General features: G+C 31.0%; 1 protein-coding gene across 2 annotated transcripts; it reads left to right on the top strand.

The window, feature by feature from the left end:
- Positions 1-1,447: 1,447 nt before the first annotated feature.
- Positions 1,448-19,464, top strand: LOC113366502. 2 transcript variants are annotated; one of them, XM_026608113.1, is made up of 5 exons: positions 1,448-1,512; positions 3,443-4,635; positions 11,286-11,617; positions 15,586-15,888; positions 18,702-19,464. In XM_026608113.1, exons 2-5 carry the CDS (start codon positions 3,529-3,531, stop codon positions 18,865-18,867), a joined length of 1,908 nt encoding a protein of 635 aa, XP_026463898.1. In that variant the 5' UTR covers positions 1,448-1,512; positions 3,443-3,528; the 3' UTR covers positions 18,868-19,464. The 2 variants fall into 2 exon arrangements, with proteins under 2 accessions (XP_026463898.1, XP_026463899.1); XM_026608114.1 differs by lacking the exon at positions 1,448-1,512 and adding an exon at positions 2,123-2,185.
- Positions 19,465-20,562: the final 1,098 nt, after the last annotated feature.

The raw sequence follows: 20,562 nt of genomic DNA, 5'->3' as shown, positions 1-20,562 counted from the left end.
TTAGACATATGCATATCAAATTATCGGATATTTTATTGAGATTTTAACAATAAGTATAAGTTTTGTTTACATTCCTATGGGTTCCGTACCAACGTTTTTCCGTTAGACAGCGACGCGGCGCTTACGCGCTTTATATTTTATCTCTATGCAGTCAAAGCAGTACGATTGCTTTGAAAAAAAGTTCAGATCTTCCAAAATATGTCAAAATGAAGATAACATTTTTTCCAAAAAAAAATTTTTATAAAAAAAATTGTTTAAAAATTTAAAAAAAAAAAAAAAATTCAAAAAAAAGTAATTTTTTGTCCAATTTAAAATTTCTAAAAAATCTTATTTTTTCGAAGTAAAATTTTTTCAAAAATGTTAATCGTTTTTAAAAAAATAATAATTTTTGGCACGGGAAGTTCCAGCAATTTGCCTTAAGGCACGATGCCTTAACTGCCTTAAGACAGAATTCCACTTACAGCTAGTTTTAATAATCAGATTACAATATAATCTATAAATTAAAAATTAGGGAGGAACAAAAAATCTGAAATAAAATTAAAAACTAAAGTATAAAGAGAGAGATAAAGATAGAGAAAGAGAGAGAGAGAGAGATGGCTTGGAGAGAGATAAAAGGATGGCTTAGAGAGAAAGAGAGAGAAGGATGGCTTAGAGAGAGAGAGAGAGAAGGATTGCTTCTGTTTTTTTATATTAAAATAATTATGAAACTGAACCACTTGACTTCCTGGAATACCTAAGTGCTAATTATTTTTAAATAATTATGAAGAAAATTGAACAAAATTTGATAATAAGTTTGAAAGCTGACTAATTTTTATTGCATTCTGTGTTTGTTATTTTTAAATCATATTAAATTTAGTGTACAACCCCCCCCCCCTCTTCCCCCTGTTTCAAACACTGATGATGAACCAGAAAAACTAAACGTCTGAGGGCTACGCAATGTTATATATTTCAAAAATTTATCTTAATTAAATTCATGGGTAATATTAGAACGCCACCTTCTCTCTCTCTCTCTCTCCGTCTCTATCTCTCTCTTTATACCCACACACGCATACCCATATACATATAATTTTTATGTATATAATATTGGGTGTGCACCTATCATTGTATTACATTATCCTTAAGTTTGTGGGGCAAATATTTGTATATTTTTAAATAAAACAAAAAAAAAACATGCATATTTATGAAGCAAAGAAAAAGCGCCAAACTATTATTATAAATTTGCATTATTTTTTCTTTTCGCGCTAGCTATAAATTTCAACTATGTATGCACACATACAACATTACAACCTATCAAACGGTATATAACGATGAGAACCGACGTGAGCCGAACGGAGCTTCTTTCGTTTATTTTGCCGCGATGCTAGCGATGGTAATCGTATAAGTGGTATAGAACATAATATTTTTTGTACATTTTTTTTGAATCGACATATAGCTATATTCTATTACACACAAGCACGTAAATATTTCTTTGTAAACATGTATTAATAATAAAAGATATATGAACTTACAAAGGTATGTGGTTGTTACACAACATATACATACATGCTCAAGCTTAACTACAAATGTAGAGGCACTGTAGACGTACACACAAATATGTGTATATACTAGTTTGTATATATTATATTATACGTATATGTATATATACATATTGTGTATGTAGTTACCTGCGGCGTACCGTACTATCGGGTTGTATATAAACATATAAATAAACAAATATATATGTATAACAAAGTCAGTACGTGTATGTATATGTAGCAACATATTAATGGTCATAATAATAAAATATTATTATTAATTGCCAAATGTTTGACATCATTGAAACCGAACGCCTATGTATGTAGTTATTATAAGGTCAGTTAAGTTAAAACATAGATGTCAATAAAATATTTAATATGTCACCATATTAAATTTTTCAACGTGTCTATTAATAGATTTAATGCCCTGTTGCCAACTAAATTTTGGATGAATGATCCAAGCATTCAAGATCCTAGATATATGTTACGATGAGGAACGTTTGGTATCGACCACATGCGGCGTTGCATTAAACTCAAATGCAGTGTTGCCAAACTTTATTCATATAATATAATTTTAATAGTGAAACATTTTTGACATTTTGAACTAAATTAATTTTGAATTCGATATTTATTGAAATTGCAAAAAAGATATAAGCCAGCAATTTGAATTGGTATGTAACATGTAATATTTTTAACATTGCAAAACTAAATTGTACTATGTAATTTATCACTTTAGGTGATGTAGTTTTAGTTAGCAAAAAATTTTACTTTTCAAATTAATCTATTCGACAGCAATAAATTACAAAAAATAGTTCAATGCGGGGTATTTTTGCGGGTACCAATTGGTCACTATATTGCTCAGTTTCAAGCAGTAAAATATGAAAAATGACATTTACACATAGTCATATAATATTGCCGTCCCTCTCTCTTACGCTATTTATAGCACGCCAGAAAGAGAAAGGTAATCGAAATTATTTATAGAATACAATAGCAATTCTAGCATATTGCAATTTCTATATTATATTCGTCGGTCGGTTAGTTTTGTGCTCTGGGCTAATTACGAAATTGTCTTTGGTGAAACAATTGCTTCGCAAGAATTACGCAATGAGAAAAGGCAACTTCAACAGTATCATTAGCGCCCTATTAAATCAGTAAATTTGGTATTCGAAAGATTCCAAAACTTTAATTAATATACAATTAATATACAACTCTAGCGGCCAGTAGAGTCATCAAGAAATAATTTAATAAAAAGGGACCTTGAAAAGTCGAAATGGACTCGCCCGGGGTATGTGACGTAATCAAGCTAGCTGTTTTCGTTTACCGCCAAATGGCACGTTCCCATTGGTCGGTTTACAGCTGGCGGCCATTTTGTTGAGCTAATATGAGTCACCGGTATGAGAAAATGAGCCCGAATATTCAGAATCCCTGGTGAAACTAGTAGGGGCATTTTCCGTAGATACGTTCGACACGAAATATGGCGGACTATTGTAGTGGAAAAAATAAATAAAGTTATTTATAATTTAATACTAACGTGACAACTGTTTTATCAATGTTTATATGTGGAGAATAGTTATTTTGTTGTAAAGATAAATGAGATTTGATAATTACGTTTGACAACTACACGCCTAGTTGGTTATACATGCTGGCAATAGAGGAGTGTAGTGTATTTGTATGGCGCTAGTTGCCGCATTTTAGTAACACTGGCCTGTTTAGCTCGTTTTTATTTTGACATATATGTATATATTAGCATTTAAAATAATAGAAAAATATTATCAATCTGGCTGTTTATTGTTTTAATAATTTTATGCGGTATAGTGTTTCAAGTAAATCGTATTATTATGCGGCATATTTAAACTAAATCAAATGATGTTTTGTGTATATGATGATGCTGGTTTGTGCTCAGTTTCTCTATTGAACTTTATTTACAGTATTGTCAGTACGTTATTACGAAGGGTAATCCAGACTATGAATAAAAATTAATTGTAATCATATCAACATCGGAAAACTGACAGATATGACTTCTACAAGCCAAATGGTGTCAGTGAAAGCCGAAAGGCCTGATGAGGCTGAAATTCAAGAATTAGCGGCTAAAATGGTCGAAGCCAACAAAGCAAAGGCTGCACAACCTACCCAACAAACCAGGCCTTTGTCATCAATGCAATCCAATGCAAGTGGACAAGTTGGTATTATGAACTTTCTAACACGCAAAGGTGCTCCAACAAATGATAAAAGTAAAGAAAAAGCAGAATCTGACACTAAAGCTAATGATGAACGCAGTGTCAAAGGCCAGTTTGGTTGGGCTGCTATAGGAAAAGGATATGTTCCATATCTCTTTCGACAAGGAGAGAAATATTGTGCAGTTCGAATGGTGGAAGTGAAGCTGTTAAATAAGTATCTTAGCTATTTAAGCCAGGACATATATAGTTGTACATGTATACGTAGCTATTATATAACAGAAGCAGAAAGCAAATTATTAAATGAGATTAACTATAAGCACTGTGATCAGCAATTTGGACGGGAATATTTCTCTCAAAAAGACTTGGTAGTTCGACTGTCTGATGCTAATGAATTTTATCAGTTCCTAGATGTATGTTATAATAAATTACTAAATAATAGTAACAATCCCAAAGATAGATGTGGTTTTATACGTATCAATGGTGAATCAGTAGTACCATACACTGTTCGTGACGGACAAAAATTTGTGCCTCTATTTTATTTTGAGGGAGAGACTGAAAACCTAAAACTAAAGGCAGATTGCTTAGAAGGTTGGGATCTATCATATTTAAAGTTTTGTTGTAAAGTGCAGGGTATTAGAAATGAATTGTTTGCTAGTGAAACATGTGCCGTTATTAGTTTAAATGATATTAAAAGTTATTTTCCCACTGGTACAAATTTTGAGGACTATTGGCCAAGTAAAGTGACAGACTCACATTTGTTAGTTACGAGTAAAGGTGCTGTAAACCAACATGCCGGGCATTGGACTAGACAACCACCGGGGCCTCCACCTAGACTGCCAGCTGCAAATAATAATATCACTAAGGTGACACAGAGGAGGGTGCAAACTACTTTGAATAGCAATAGTGCACAAAGGTTACCTCATCCCATGCAGTCCGTTGTACAGGTAAGGCTCTCGATTCAGATTATTATTAATTGAATTAAACATTCACACATTCACATTTATTTACTCTTATTATAAACTATGTTTCACTAATGTCAACAATAATTACATGAATTATTATGTGTAGAAATTATGGTTCTACTATGAATTTACATTACATTAGATTGGTTACATTTTTATTACTTGATCATTTACATCGAATGGTTACAGTTTTATATAATTTCTAATAAAACATGTACTATTTGCATTATTTGCACATGTATTATATTATCATTATATTATTTTTGTTTGAAACTTATTTACTACTCTATTATACTAGTATGTATATACATACATACGTATATATTTAAAATGTTCTAAACGCGCCCCAATTGTCACTTTAAGAAAAGTTTAAATTAAAAACATTATTGATTATAGGTTTCAACACTGGATGTATGTCATCATTCATCAGGACAAAAGCAAGAACTTTAAAAACTTTTAAAACTTTAGTAAGAATAAACAACACATAACTAATAATTTAAATAAAAGGAGGGGGCATGTTTCGTAGGTAAAAAATGCTTATTCGATGACAAACGAAACTGAAATATGTCTTCAACATTTAGGAAAAAGTTTTTAATACTAGTATTAGTATTTTAAGTTTTTGTTCTTGTTCTGGTTTGGTTTGTTGAATGATGACACTCATCAAGTCTCGAAACGTATAATCAATAAAGAATGTTATTCGTTTAATCTTTTTTTAAAGTAACAAATGGGCTACTAATTATTTCAATTATGTTTCAAAGTTGTAAAAGCAATAAAGATATATATATATATATAAATTCATATATATATATATATATATATATATATATATATATATATATATACTAGCATAACTGGCCACCCTTTGCTGTGGCTTTTATTAAAATCCACCAAATTAAAATTTGAATCTGATGGACAATCATAAGTTCATGCTATTGATCAAAATTACCTTAAAATTTATATTAATCCAAAATTTAAATAATGAATTTTAAGTATATCTTTTATAATAAATATGTATATGTTTTCAACACTACATTGTGCAAAACTTTCCACTTTTTTTGAGTTGTTATAAAGGGGAGACATCTAGCGGGAAATATTCCAAATATTGTTTATGGTTCTAATTTTATTTTAATATTTTATCCAAAGATGCATTTCCAGGAATTAGGAATTAGTAAGTGTAGGACAAAATAAACCCACTAGAAAAATTTGAAAAATTTTTGGTTGGTGAAGACATAAAAAAAAATATTATTGTGATTTTTGAACTGACTACGTTATTCTTGTATGCTACCCATACATAAAATTTGGTACGAATTATATATTCACGCTGTTTTTGTGATATTATTAATCTTTTTTTTTTGCTATTCTATATAATTAATATTTATTAAGTTGGACATTCTGTAATGCACATTTTCAATGCTTTTTCTCTTCGTCCACACTTTTTTCTATATGCAAGTTTCCTGTAACAAATTATAATTCCAGTTTCTGTCTGTTCAGTGTTTAAAATTGTACTTATTATATTCTTCTATTATTTTTGTTTTGGTGAATTTTTGTTGTCCATATACATTTCTATTTACGATTATGATAGGTTATGGACAACGGCTTGAAATCTGTATAAAGCGGCGTGGTGCCGCGTCGTATCGATCTTAACCTAACAATAATAAAATCATACGGTGGGCGGCATCCACAAACGCCTTAACCAGGGCTTTGAAGTTTTAGGACACGGTTTTAATGAAAATCTAATAGTCAGGCGTAATTGTTAGACAGTTAATAGAATAATTAATATTTATAATAAACAGCTATTATTTTAATTGCTTTAAGACCATTTAGAAGTTTCAATTTTTTTATAATACTTATTTTCTAACTTTCAAAAATAGCTAACATGTTATAAAGTAGCTCCAGTTAGTTGAGATTTGAAATTAATCATTATCGTTAATATCGTACAGAAATATTGGATTAGATGTCTTGAAGGCTTTGTTAATGATTAAACTCTATTAAATATGGTTGAAATAATGTATATTTTTTACATCCGGGACAGTCCCGGATTTCTACCATGTGTCCCGGATTTTCTAGTTTTCCGGAAAGTAACAGATATTTTAACAAATTTTGAAAACAAACAAGAGTTATTTTTTCATATTAATTATGAAGAGGATAGAATAGAATTTTATACAAGGCTCAAAACGAACAAACATACATATATAAAAAATATAGTATATAATATAATATCTAAAATAAAAAAGCTTTTTTTATTGTATCCTTGAACAGCATTTATTATTTTAAAACGTCTCCCCTTCCGTCCCGGATTAGCATAACTAAAAATTGCCATCACGGTTTTGACTTACAAAAATATGATAACCTTAAATTAATACAACCAATACAATTCAAAATCGGTAAATATTTACCATTGTCAACTTGGAGATGAAATTAAGTTGTAGATTACATAAATACGTTGTTTCTACGTCTTTTAATATTATAGAATTTATTATCATTAACGATATTTATTATTACTAACGGTCATTACATAAATTACGCAATAATATATTTGATTATTCATCCACAACATTGTATTACCTTGTAGTTTATGTTTAGTTAAACGAGTAGCGATAACATTCTTTTTTATCAATAATGATCAAAACCACATACAAACTACGCAGCATATTCTTTTAGTCCTAGAAATCCTCAAAGGAACAAGTGAACGAAGTAATAAAATGTATGTTATCTTAAAATGAATTAAGTCACCTTACTTAAGAATTGTATATAAAGCCTTGCAATAAGGCAGTCGAGCTCAATTTTCAGTTCAGTTAGTTAAAGATATTTTAAAGAGCCGTTTAAAGAGAGTTCAGTGATAATTGACTGAACTAAAGGCTAAAAGTGAGCTTTTAGTTCAGTTTTAGTTTCAATTCTGTTTTAAGTCAATTGTATAAAATGTAAAATTAATATGAAATAATCATATCAAAAGTATGTCTGTTGTCTATACTGATCAGCGCTCCACATATTATTTGGCGGATCTTACATATTTAACTGCCTACATGACTGAACTAAAGGCTAAAAGTGAGCTTTTAGTTCAGTTTTAGTTTCAATTCTGTTTTAAGTCAATTGTATAAAATGTAAAATTAATATGAAATAATCATATCAAAAGTATGTCTGTTGTCTATACTGATCAGCGCTCCACATATTATTTGGCGGATCTTACATATTTTGTTAGCAGCTATAGAACCCAACAACGTTTTGCACAGCCGATTGATTGCAAGGATAATTATTAAGGCTTTGCAACCCAGTGGTTTCCAACCTTTTTGAACCGCGCCCCGTTTTTTAAAAAAAAAGTTGCGCTATCCTTATTTTTGGCAACGGCTTTGTGTCTGAGAAACCTTGAGATCCTTGAAACAGCTTTAATATAATAATTCATACTTTCATACTTTTATTAAGCCCGGTGCACAAGGCGCCAGTATTTCTTGTAAGATATTTTCTGTCGAGCTTTTATCGTAAGGTAACGTAAAATATATGACTAGCATTTTATTTATTTTTTTTTAAATTATTTTAACTAATACTTATAAGTATGAAATAAGATCATCACATGGATTTATCGTAATACATATATATGTTTTAAGTTTCCATTCAAATAAAATAGTTTCTTTGTACATGCTCACCTTACCATAAAAGCTTGACAGAAAATATGTTACAAGAAATACTGGCGTCGTGTGCACCGGGCTTTAGACAAAGGAGAAATGATACTACTAATAATTTTTTAAAATTTTTATAAGTTCTAATTGTTTGTTTGCATTTTTTCTATTATTTCATATTCCTATAGTTTTATAGATATATCTTAGCAAGTTATATTGAATTTTGATTAATTAATTTATGATTAATTACATGAAAGTAGTTTTATAAGATATGAACAGTGATACTTAAACTAATACGTTTTCCTAACATACGTTATTATTCTGCACTGTTCGTTTTAATAAAAACGTTTAATTTCATTGGACAGTCAGAAAAACATTCTTCTAACTTACATCTAAAAAACACTGTGTTCACTTGTAATGAAAAACATTAATTAAAATTTTGTTTTACTTGTTGGGACTGGAAACTGTTGGAACAGTTTGCGATAAAGTGTTGTATTAAAGCGCGATAAAGTATCGTTTTTGCTTACAAATTTCTATTAACCCTTTCCACTCGGATGCTACTGCAAAATACATATAATATAAATCTCGCAATTCGCGAGTGGAAAAGGTTAAAATAATACTTTAAGAAAAGACAGTAAAACCTCGTTATGACGATTTCCTGGAGACCGGATCAAAAACACGTTATTTTATTCCAAAAGCGAATTATGCTGGATCGAAATATTGTTTGAAAGTTCAGTGACCAACATTGGTGTACCATGCGAGAAATCGTATTAAAAATGATCGCCTTAACGGGGTTCTACTGTATAAATCTAGAAGATTCCTTAATAGATATCAAAGGAAAATTGGGCAATAATAGAAGACTGAGAATTGATGTTAAGACATTGGTAACATCACTATGGAATGCCGCTTCAAACGTATTAGGCAGTTCTACAAATTTTGTTGTCGTCCTAAACATATGCTTTAAATTTATTCGGTTCGATACCCACTTCGAGCAGCCTGTTGTCAGGCAGCAGTGACAACAATTTTCACTTGGAAATATAGATAGTAATATGTTTCCAAGTGAAAATAGCCCTTGTCCGGCATTGCTGCACCAATAAAAAGTCAGCCCTATCAGATTAATTCTAATAGCAAAATCATCAAATATGGATGGATTAACCATTGGATTACCATCTAAAAAAAAATACATAGTAAGAAGTTTCAGCCCAACAGCTCGTAGGACGTAAGGTTCTGATTGCTGTTAAAATTAAAAAAAAAAAAAAATATTCAGAAGTTAGTGTTTATCAAGCAATATTTGCTATAAATTAAAATCAGATGTACGAATTGCAATGCAGGACTTTTAAAAATGAGAAGATTTGATAAAAATGTAAGATTTGTTGCTTATATTTCGATTTCTGGTTTTTTGAAATTAATTTTTAAATGTACTTGCATGTGCAAATATTTAATCCTTGCATTTTACAGACTGTAGTGATGACGGATCAAACACGATCAATAGATGATGATTTAGAAAAACGTAAAAGGGAATTAGCCACAGCTCGGGCTAGAAGATATCGCGAAAAAAAACGTTTAGAAGCTGAGCAATTGAAAACTTCGAATGTTAATGGCACTCAAACTCAAACTAGTGAAAATAATGCCCAAGTAGTGAAAAGTTCCCAAGAAAATGAACTTCAGCCTAGGAGAGTATTACGTAGCCGAAAACGATTGCAATCTCTCGATCAAAATTCTCAAATGCCTAATAAAACTGCAACCCAGGATGGAAATTTGAATAAAAAAGTACGTGTGCAGCCCGCAAGGGCTGCTGCTGCTCGAAAAAATGCGTCTTATAAATATAAGTGATTCAAATTAATGGTTGTCATATAAATATTTACAACGATTGAATGAATTGTTAGGGAAATATACATGAGACTGATATAGATATTTTGCATTTGTTCTATTTTTGTATCATGGATACATTATTTAGCTTTACTCAACTAAATTCAAAATCATCAATTCCAAATTTAGAAGTGCATTTCAAATTCAGAGGGCTTAAAATCGCAATGTATCAAAAACAAATGCTTGCCCCGATGCCAGAATAATACTAATTTTTATATGCATTATTATATATTTACAAATAATTTAATATTTATTTACAGCAATTTAGAAATAAAAATAATTTAATTAGTATTTATTTTCTTTGCTTGAAGCATGACAATTGTATATAGAATAGTTTCGTTATATTTATTTAACTCAGGTAATATTAAACTCTTGATAACACCATAATTACAACGTACTAAAATGGCCTTAGAAATAATCTTGCCATATTATTTAATATAGGATTGTTTCTTTAACAATTATGGAAGCTCACCTGTTTCATTGATGTAGAAAAATCTTTTTTTATGTATTATTCCTATATTTTATATTTGATTTCATTTTTTTAGTATAATCTGCAGTATCTTGTATAGTCTGTTATTAACATGACTTCTATAATTAGTTAAAGAATGTTTAAAACCTTTTTGTTTTGAATTTTGAAAATGGAAAAAGAATAGACTGTTTTATAGGACATAGAAGTATTGAAATTCAAATTTACTGTTATATTAGCTTATGAGAAAAAATAACTTATTTAATTTCATTTTTTAATATAACATATGTTGAATGGAAAATTTTGTAAATATACATGGTATACTGATTTTTATTGGAAATATTTGAATTTATTGATGGATTATTGTTCTCATATAAAACTCTTTTTTAAAATTTTTATATTTAATAAATGGTCTGTGAAAAATAAATGTTATCATTTATGTATTTGTCCACAACTTTAGGCCTTATTAATAACAAACTTTATTTTTTCAGAATTTATTTCTATAAAAATTTAACTCATATATTTCTTGCAGCTCACACTTATCAAACTTTGATTTTTCTCACATTTATAAATTTTATTGAATAAATAAAATTATTCACCTGCTATCAATCACCTTCCACCCTGAACAGTATGTTTATTAATCTTTACCTTATACTCAATTAACATCTTCTGGTTATTTTCAGGCAATAAACAACGGTTGGCAGGCGCAGGCAGCCGGCTTAGTGGGTGGTCAGCAAGCGTACCAGGCGAACGTGCAGCAGGCATTGCGGATGGCGGCTGCTCAACAGCATCATCATACCCAGAACAGGATGTACCAGAACAACGTGAATGCTGCTGCCGCAGCAGTGGCTGCGTCTCGGTCCAGCCAGGCTCACAGCACGGCGGCCGCCGCGGCTAGACAATATCAAGCACAATATTCGAGTGCTAATGCTGCGGCGGCGATGTCTCTTGCGCTCGTCAACCAGCAACAAGCACCACCACCTCTGGTGCGGACCACATCACATAACCTTCCTGGGTTAGTTTTATTTTTATTTTTTGTATTTTACTAGCGATACTCGAAAACAATAAGAATTTCTAAGGTCGATCTACGACTTCCTGATGAAAATCAAACCTATCAATTATGAAGAAACGCTTCTGCTGGTATTTAAACAATGTCAATTAACGCGTTTTCCAGAAATCTTCTTCAAACAGATTAGAGTTTTAACCCTTATCGGTCGGAAGTCACCTGTGGCATGACAACAATACTTCGACACTGAGGTCGTAAATAACCACCCAGTAAACACCGTGTGATTTGAGCGGCGGTAGCAACCTGAAATCCACAAGCTTGCCTTCAGGGAAGTGACATGCATGTGGGATCTATGTGGATTTCAGATTGCCGCTCGGTGCCTCCCGGTGTTTACTGGGCAGGGATGTGACAACGATCAAACCAATTTTTATTTAAAAAAAAAATGGAAATAACGAAATTTTTGATGGGAATTATAGCTAGGAAAACTTCGAAGGTGGTTAAAGAAATAAGTATAATTTATGTAAAGAAGTATATCTAATACATTTAGCCAGCGATAAGAGTTAAAATTCTAAAAGGATATTTTGGAAAATGGAAAATATTATATTGACCTGTTACTTACAATTATAGTTCGATCTATTCACCAAACTGTTACTAATAACTAATTATGAAGGTTTCATCGGTTATCACATAAATTTAGTTAACATTATTGAAACGAAAAGTTTTGAGTTCTTAAAATAGTTTCCATGGTTCTGTATGTTTAAAACTAAAGGGAATCTATAGAATTGTTTACAGCAGCGGTTTCCAACATTTTCTGCTTTAATAAAAAAAAGTTGCACCACCCTTAATTATTTCAACAGTTTATTTTATAAATACTCAACTGATATCAGCAGACTAAAATTAATATGAAATATTATGTAAAAATATGCATAAAATCTAATTAATTTTTAATATCGTTCCAAAAATGTTGGGTTATTTTCGGTAATCGTATTCTGGAAAAAGATGTACGCGCCCCCTGAGAGGTATTACATATTTTTTATTTAACTCTTGCAAAGAAACGATTCCATTAATCAATGCGAGTCGTTATTTAGTTTCACCATTTTTTTGAAATTGACGCAATTGTTTTCGAGATAATGCCACCAGGTTAAATTTGCAATACACGCATATACAGCGAAAGTAGTAACAAAATGACCTTTGACAGGTTTTAATTTTTTTTTTCTTGGTCCTGTAATGCTTGCGAAATAGCACTGTCATTTTGTCTATTGTATAAGCATGCCATTTTGACCGAAAGTGAACAAAAATGAATAATTAATCAAAATTCCATGAAACACATGATTATTGCTAAAAAATTTATTGAAATCACTAGTACTGGCATAAGTTTATTGATTTTAATAGAAATAATTACAAATAACAATAGGTCCCAACAAAAACATATTAAAACCACCTTGAAATAAACTTCTGAAGGCGCGATACATGTTTGAACTGATTACTTCGACAGGACTGTGTCAATAACGCTCAACATCTGGCAGGATTGTAAATATTTTCTTCATTTATACAGTCTCGGAAACATTGCTAAAACTAGCCAATATCTAAATACAAATATGTAATTAGATTTTGTCCATATATATCATTTTGCCCGAATTTTCCTTACTTGTCGAATTTTTGTATTAAAGTTCAGGATGACTTAAAACGTCGCCAAATAATGGGATTATTTGGCGTTTTTTTTTCTGACTTCTTAAGGAAGAAAAATAATGAAATATTATAAAGAAGTTGAAGACGAAAGAGATTGAAGAGATATTTAAAGATATTTTAAATATGAGAATGAACTAGAGATAAATGATATGTATAAATGAAATATGAAAATTGTTTCATAATCTCTTATACCTGGCGTCCCTGCCTGACTGAGATATGAAAATAATATATCAATAAAAAAAAAAAAAGAGTGCGCGTAAGGATCACATGCGATTGAAGTAAAACTTTTAATATTGTATGAGTAGGCAATTAAGATAAAAATAAAAAACATCATATTTGAATTTTAAAAATCATATATTAATAATCACATAACATCAATAACACAGTTTAAAACAACAGCGATAGATTAATTGCTATCATATTTCATATATGATATAATAGGTTTGTGATAACTGAAATGAGAGACATAAATTTAGCTTTGTAAACTATGTACATTTCTGGAGAAAACTGCATCAATAGTCGTGCCATATCTTGTGGTTGATTCAAATGGAGAATTATTCATTGTTAAATTAAATTTATTATTAAAAAAATCAATTAATGGTTGAGATTCTTCTGAACGAAAATTGACATTGAAATCTCCAGCAAGAATTAATGGCATTAAAGAAAATGATTTCTTTTGGCAAATATGATTTTATTTCTATTCATTGGAATAGATGAAGATCTCCTGAGAATCGGCACAGCTGTTCTACTGATATTAAGAGTTTGAATATGATGTACAGCTTTCTTCCTAATTTTGTTACCTATCTTACCAGGAAATTCAAACCATAAACGTAGAAGTTCATCATTATCGCCACGTTCTATGTACACTAATTTTCCTACACAACCATTAGCTAAGCCATCACTTACATCAATATTAGTTGTTATAATGTAAAATTTATTCAGAACTAAAATTATTTCATACGGCAAACCCCCGGTATCAATAACCGATTTTTGTGAAACTGCTGACGAATGTATGATTGTTGATCTGTCGCACGGCAACCTACATAAATATCCGTGGCAGTAGATATTATTTTGTCTTCAACGAGACTTTCAATTCAATATAAATTTATTATATTCCATGACACATTTATTCTCTAAGAAAAGTCTTATTCCATGAGGACATAATACGGCAACCTCTTCTTTTGTAAAAAACGTGATTCAATTAATGCAAGTTCATATAGGGTTTAGCGCTCGACTTACGCATGACATGACGGGAGTGGATACTCGCGACATCAGCGCTTACGGCGTCGTAGTGTTCAACTTCACGTTGGCGTTTTCGTTGCATTTGTACGGATTTACACCCGTGTAGCCTAAAGAAATTTTTACACCCATATCCCGCCTAAAGAAGTTTTACTTCAAAAATCAATTAATGGTTGAGATTCTTCTGAACGAAAATTGACATTGAAATCTCCAGCAAGAATTAATGGCATTAAAGAAAATGATTTCTTTTGGCAAATATGATTTTATTTCTATTCATTGGAATAGATGAAGATCTCCTGAGAATCGGCACAGCTGTTCTACTGATATTAAGAGTTTGAATATGATGTACAGCTTTCTTCCTAATTTTGTTACCTATCTTACCAGGAAATTCAAACCATAAACGTAGAAGTTCATCATTATCGCCACGTTCTATGTACACTAATTTTCCTACACAACCATTAGCTAAGCCATCACTTACATCAATATTAGTTGTTATAATGTAAAATTTATTCAGAACTAAAATTATTTCATACGGCAAACCCCCGGTATCAATAACCGATTTTTGTGAAACTGCTGACGAATGTATGATTGTTGATCTGTCGCACGGCAACCTACATAAATATCCGTGGCAGTAGATATTATTTTGTCTTCAACGAGACTTTCAATTCAATATAAATTTATTATATTCCATGACACATTTATTCTCTAAGAAAAGTCTTATTCCATGAGGACATAATACGGCAACCTCTTCTTTTGTAAAAAACGTGATTCAATTAATGCAAGTTCATATAGGGTTTAGCGCTCGACTTACGCATGACATGACGGGAGTGGATACTCGCGACATCAGCGCTTACGGCGTCGTAGTGTTCAACTTCACGTTGGCGTTTTCGTTGCATTTGTACGGATTTACACCCGTGTAGCCTAAAGAAATTTTTACACCCATATCCCGCCTAAAGAAGTTTTACTTCAAAAATTAAAATAAATCATATAAATATCTCATCTATGTAAAACATGATTTTCGATAATAATAAGCATATTTTCTGTTCCAGGTCTCTATTGCCCCAGACGAGGCAAATAGGCAACGGTCGCAGTTCAAGTCTAGATACAATGTCTCGGCGCAATCTTACTCCTATTCCTGATACGCAGACATCCAGTAGTCATGTACCTTACAAAGTACAGAAAGCTTTGGTTGAGAACAAGATGGTCCCTAGCATAAATATGAAACCATATGTTTATACGGAGTTGTTAATGACTATTGCTGATCTGAAGAGCCATTTCTTTCCAACATACAATATAGACGATTGCAGACGGGCTTTGGACGCGCTGGGAATTGAACTTTTCAAAGGAAATAGGTATGTTACAGAGCTTGTTGAACTATTTTAAGCTATATGCATTTTTTTTCTTTTTCTTTTAAAGAAACAATTAAAAACTTTATAAATCCGTTTTCACGCCATATTTTTATCTGTTATCTTCGTAATTTAGTACTATATTTTGATAAAAAGAAATGGAACTTTTGCACAAATGCGGCCTTCATTACTTTACAAACAGGCTCTATTTTACTATTTGAATGTAGCACTATTTTTTAAAAGTGCCAATTGAAAAACCCTTCCTACTGAATCTTTCATCTAACTATATGCAGTTATCATGAATTTAGGATAGCTTTGGATATTAATCATAGTAGTTTAATTAGCTTAGGCAATATTGACAATTTACGATTGTGCAATCTCTATGAATACTGGTAATCTTAATCTACTATTTAATATTCTGTTAATTGAGACAAATTACAATGACACTAAGTAGGGGAAGCACGGACAAAATTACATGATATTTATTTGTTTAATGATATAATCAGCGTCAATTGTTTTTACACGTCTTAGATTCATTGACTACCAGTGATGTAGTCTTTTAATTCAATATATTTTTAAAAGAAAATGCAATTAACCACAATAACCATCTTGTCCATATACTACAGACAAAAAGCCATATAGATTAAAGACATACTGAGGTAATTTTTAAGAAATCGTTTGGTGTCCTCTTCGGGACATCAGCACCTGACACATGAGCCCAAAGGGAAGTTCATACATCGTCTAAGAGGTCTATGCTATAAATACAAGTCTCTCTTTTTACCAGTGGATAGTTTGGCCTATTTCTAGGAGTAGTTAGATAAAAATCAATCACCTTTGACAGGTTTTAATTTTATTTTTCTTGGCCTCGAATGAACTTCCCTATAGTGCTATCAAAATAGTCATTTTAACCATTGTATAAGTTTGTTATTTTGTCCAAAAGTGGAATAATGAATATTACATAAAACCTTTAATAAGTACATCAGTGCATTAAAGTTAATCAAAACCACAGAGTACTGGTATATGTTCATCAATTTTAGTATATATAATTACAAAAAACAATAAATAAGTCCCAAAAAAACATGAGGAAACCACTCTCAAAATGAACTTTTGAAGGCGCTATACATTTCAAACTGATCACTGCGACAAGTTTGTGATAAACGCTCAACGTCTGACATAATTGTGATTATTAGGGCTTCCAATACTGTAGTAAAATCTGAATATCGATATTCGATATTTGAAATTTGTAATACCAGGATCCCGGTATTAATACCGGTATTGTCAATGAAATATTTACTAGTTATATTTTTATTTACCGCAGTTGTTATATTAACATATTAACAAATAATATACGAAATCTGTTAAATATTGTTCTGATGAATTGAACATATATTATTTATTTTATATTAGTAAAAAATATATGTATATATTAACTTTTGTGTAATATTTTACATATACATAATAGCTTCGTATCGAATTATATACTTAAAGAAACAAAACATTCACATAATAACTTACATTTTGTTTATTTCATCCTCATACGAGGTTCAAATTTTAGTACAAATATAACAAGCCGCCAAAAAATCATTCTTATTATTCACTTGTCATTAACAAATAATACATTATTACTTTGTATGAATTAGTACTTTGCTTAGAGTATTTAGGTTATAATCAAATTGTAGTTAGATATGAACGATTTCTAAAAATTTGCAAACACCGCCACTTGTTGATGTCGTCGTACTCGGCTCGGTATGTGTAAAACATATTGCGTGAGTTCGATTTTTAACATAATTCTGGTAAAACCGAAATACTGGTATTTTTATATCAATGCCTATATTGAATACCGGACAAAAATCGTCTGGAATCCCGGTATTCGTGATTACGGAATCCCGGTAATGTGATTATGCGTGGCTATCGTCACGTTATACAGTGGCGATAACGTTATTAAAACTAGCCAATTTTTGAATAATTTGTGTACAGTGTTAGATTTTTCAAACATGTCATATGTCCGTATTTCCCCAATTGTTTTGTCATACCAGAATGTTTTTATTTGACTCAAGAGCTCTACAGTTTAAGGGGGTATTCTAGTGTAGAGCGATGAATTTTAGGCCATTTTTAAAGTGTCGTAAAAGAAAGCAATGAATGTTTTTACTATCCATTTTTTTACCACTTGTTTACTAATACTATTAAATTATAAAATAAAAAAAAAGTTGAAAATTGTAAAAACTGGCAGTTGATGAAGTGGGTGGACTCAAAAAATTGGCATCGGAAATGCAAAAAATAAAAAGATTATTAATCTACAATGATGTCGCAATTGCCCGAACTAGCGATGAGTAAAAATATTTTTTTTTACAAATTGGCGACTGTTTGAAAAAAGTGTTTTTTAACTGTTTTTATTTTGAGTTTCTCGAATTTTTTAAATATAGTAAAAATTGGAATTTGGGGATAATCCTAGTTCGGGCTATAGATAGGTTTATAAACAAGACTCGGTCGATTAAAACTCGAGAAATCGTGTCAACAGTACTGAAAAAGTCTGTTCTGAGAAAAATGCATTTAAAGTTTTGCGTGAAGCCAAACCAATATCGAGACCGAGTCAGTAAAATGCCTGTATCTCCGAAAATAATTCAAATTTTCAAAAACCTTATCGTACCCATATTCTTAGATAGTTAAACTTTGAGAATATGAAATAAAAAAAAACTATTTTTTTAAATTTCTACACTAGAATGAATGTAGTGAAATTTCAGTGCAAACGAAGTACATAGTTTGAAGCTAGATATGATTTTCTCTTGTCAAATTTGTAAGTATTCCTATTTTAATTCCAGATTACAAATGCAAATTCTGTGTGACAGCGGCAAGTGCACCTCGTTATCTGAAAACTTACCCTTAATTCAATTGAGGGATGTAATGAAATTTTTGCCGCAGTTAAAATACATGTTAGCCGCAAACGAGACAACGAGCCCCGCGAGCAAGCGCGCTCGCATCAGCTAGGAGGACGAATTGAGGCATTGTGTGGGACCGTGCAATACGGGCTCGATCTCCGCGATGCCTCCGCAGCACTCCGACGTGTCAGCTTCCACGATCGGTTCTCAACAGTTTCCAAATCACCACATCTCCATGTCAATCTCAAACGAGAAATATATATCAATGATTACTAATGAATTCAACAAAAATCAGATGCTAGCCAGAGACGTTAAATCCGTTGCCGATGCAACCAGCTCTTTCTATAGCCCTGAAAAAAGTTACGAGGCTCTGGCCAGCGGCGCGAGCATATTATCGGACTTAATTGAGAACCGAATAAATCTTCCTGCAGATGCTTCATCGTATTTGCCAAACGTTGGAACTGCTGATATAACAGATACATTGCAAACTCGAAATTCTCGGAGTGCTAGTATATTTTCAAGAGGCATGTCTTACGCGTCCTGTAGATATCAAGAGAACCAAGACTATAATTCGCCGATCACATCATACAATTCTTCGAATTTATATGATGCTAGAACTGACAAAGGAGCGTACAATAATCATTATACTGTTACTTCATCACATATGCTATCACCACCAGGATATCCATCATTGGACCCATCAACATTAGGTCGAAGTGTGATGGGTTACAGTGGGCAAGGACTACATGATATGGCTCAACGTATTTCCTGTCATGAGAGTTCACCTTCTATATACCCGCCCACTCCTCCACCTTCCGCACCTTGGGTTCATCCATGGTTTTTGGGAGACACTTTTTAAATAAATTAATGCTGAGGTATCCTTTCTTTTAAGAATATAGATTAAAATATTTATTTTATTATATTTTTTATATGATAATGAATGTTTAAAGTATATTTCATTTCATATCTCATAGCTTGTCCATTTATTTGATCAGTCTGCTCCAAATATTCGCTTTAATCAATCAAGCGATAACTATAATAAAAATTAAATAATGAACAAATTTTGAATTCAATACATTACAATTAAATACTGAAAGTTATGTTATGATGAAATACATAAGTATGGATAATTATGCGATTTATTTACAATGCGTTTTAGTATTGTACATTCCAATCAATACATGTATATATTTACTAATGTGAATGTAATATATGTATATATTTGTTTTACATGACATTGAGAAGTGAAAATATTGTTATTTATCTACTTATTATAGTTTAAATTATTCATACTATGATAGTTTCTATGTATCCATTAAAATATTATTTATTATATTTGTATACAAATTGTTTTTTTTTACTGTAATTTTGTTGAAAATTATTTAATTTTTTGTGATTAGTTAAAGAAGCATAGCCAATTCTGAGCAAATATTTTCATAGAAACTTTTATATGAACTTTTTTGATTGTAGAGATCGGAAATGAGTATCTATTGCTTTTGATGGTCTTTCTAGTGAAATATCTAGGGCTGAATTTTCTGTGATCATTAAAATAAATAATCTGTATTGTTTTCAGGAGCAATGTAAAAATATCATAAGAATTGTATACAGATTGATTTGAACTAAAAGATTAAATATGAGGATAAGAATAAATCTTATTAGTTATTTGAGTGCAAGTATTGTACCAGTGACAAGCTATTTTTTAATCTGATACACCATTGAGTGAGTTAACATTTATTTTTATGCATTATTTGTATATAGTTTTTCTACATGTAGTATACGTTTTATGTATATGCATATATATTAT

The sequence above is a fragment of the Ctenocephalides felis genome, unplaced genomic scaffold (assembly GCF_003426905.1).
Source record: "Ctenocephalides felis isolate EL2017-DRISC unplaced genomic scaffold, ASM342690v1 CF-g0.4_SCAFFOLD_01170, whole genome shotgun sequence".
NCBI classification, from domain to species: domain Eukaryota; kingdom Metazoa; phylum Arthropoda; class Insecta; order Siphonaptera; family Pulicidae; genus Ctenocephalides; species Ctenocephalides felis.
Note: the sequence above shows the minus strand (reverse complement) of the source record. Positions and strands in the feature narration are given on the sequence as shown.

What these genes read in the sequence shown, in the direction of transcription:
- LOC113366502 (XM_026608113.1), top strand. Translation starts at nt 3,529, where the DNA reads ATGACTTCTACAAGCCAAATGGTGTCAGTGAAAGCCGAAAGGCCTGAT. An exon ending in ACATCACATAACCTTCCTGG is followed by an intron (nt 11,618 to 15,585) that starts GTTAGTTTTATT and finishes TTTCTGTTCCAG; the next exon opens with GTCTCTATTGCCCCAGACGA. An exon ending in GAACTTTTCAAAGGAAATAG is followed by an intron (nt 15,889 to 18,701) that starts GTATGTTACAGA and finishes TTTTAATTCCAG; the next exon opens with ATTACAAATGCAAATTCTGT.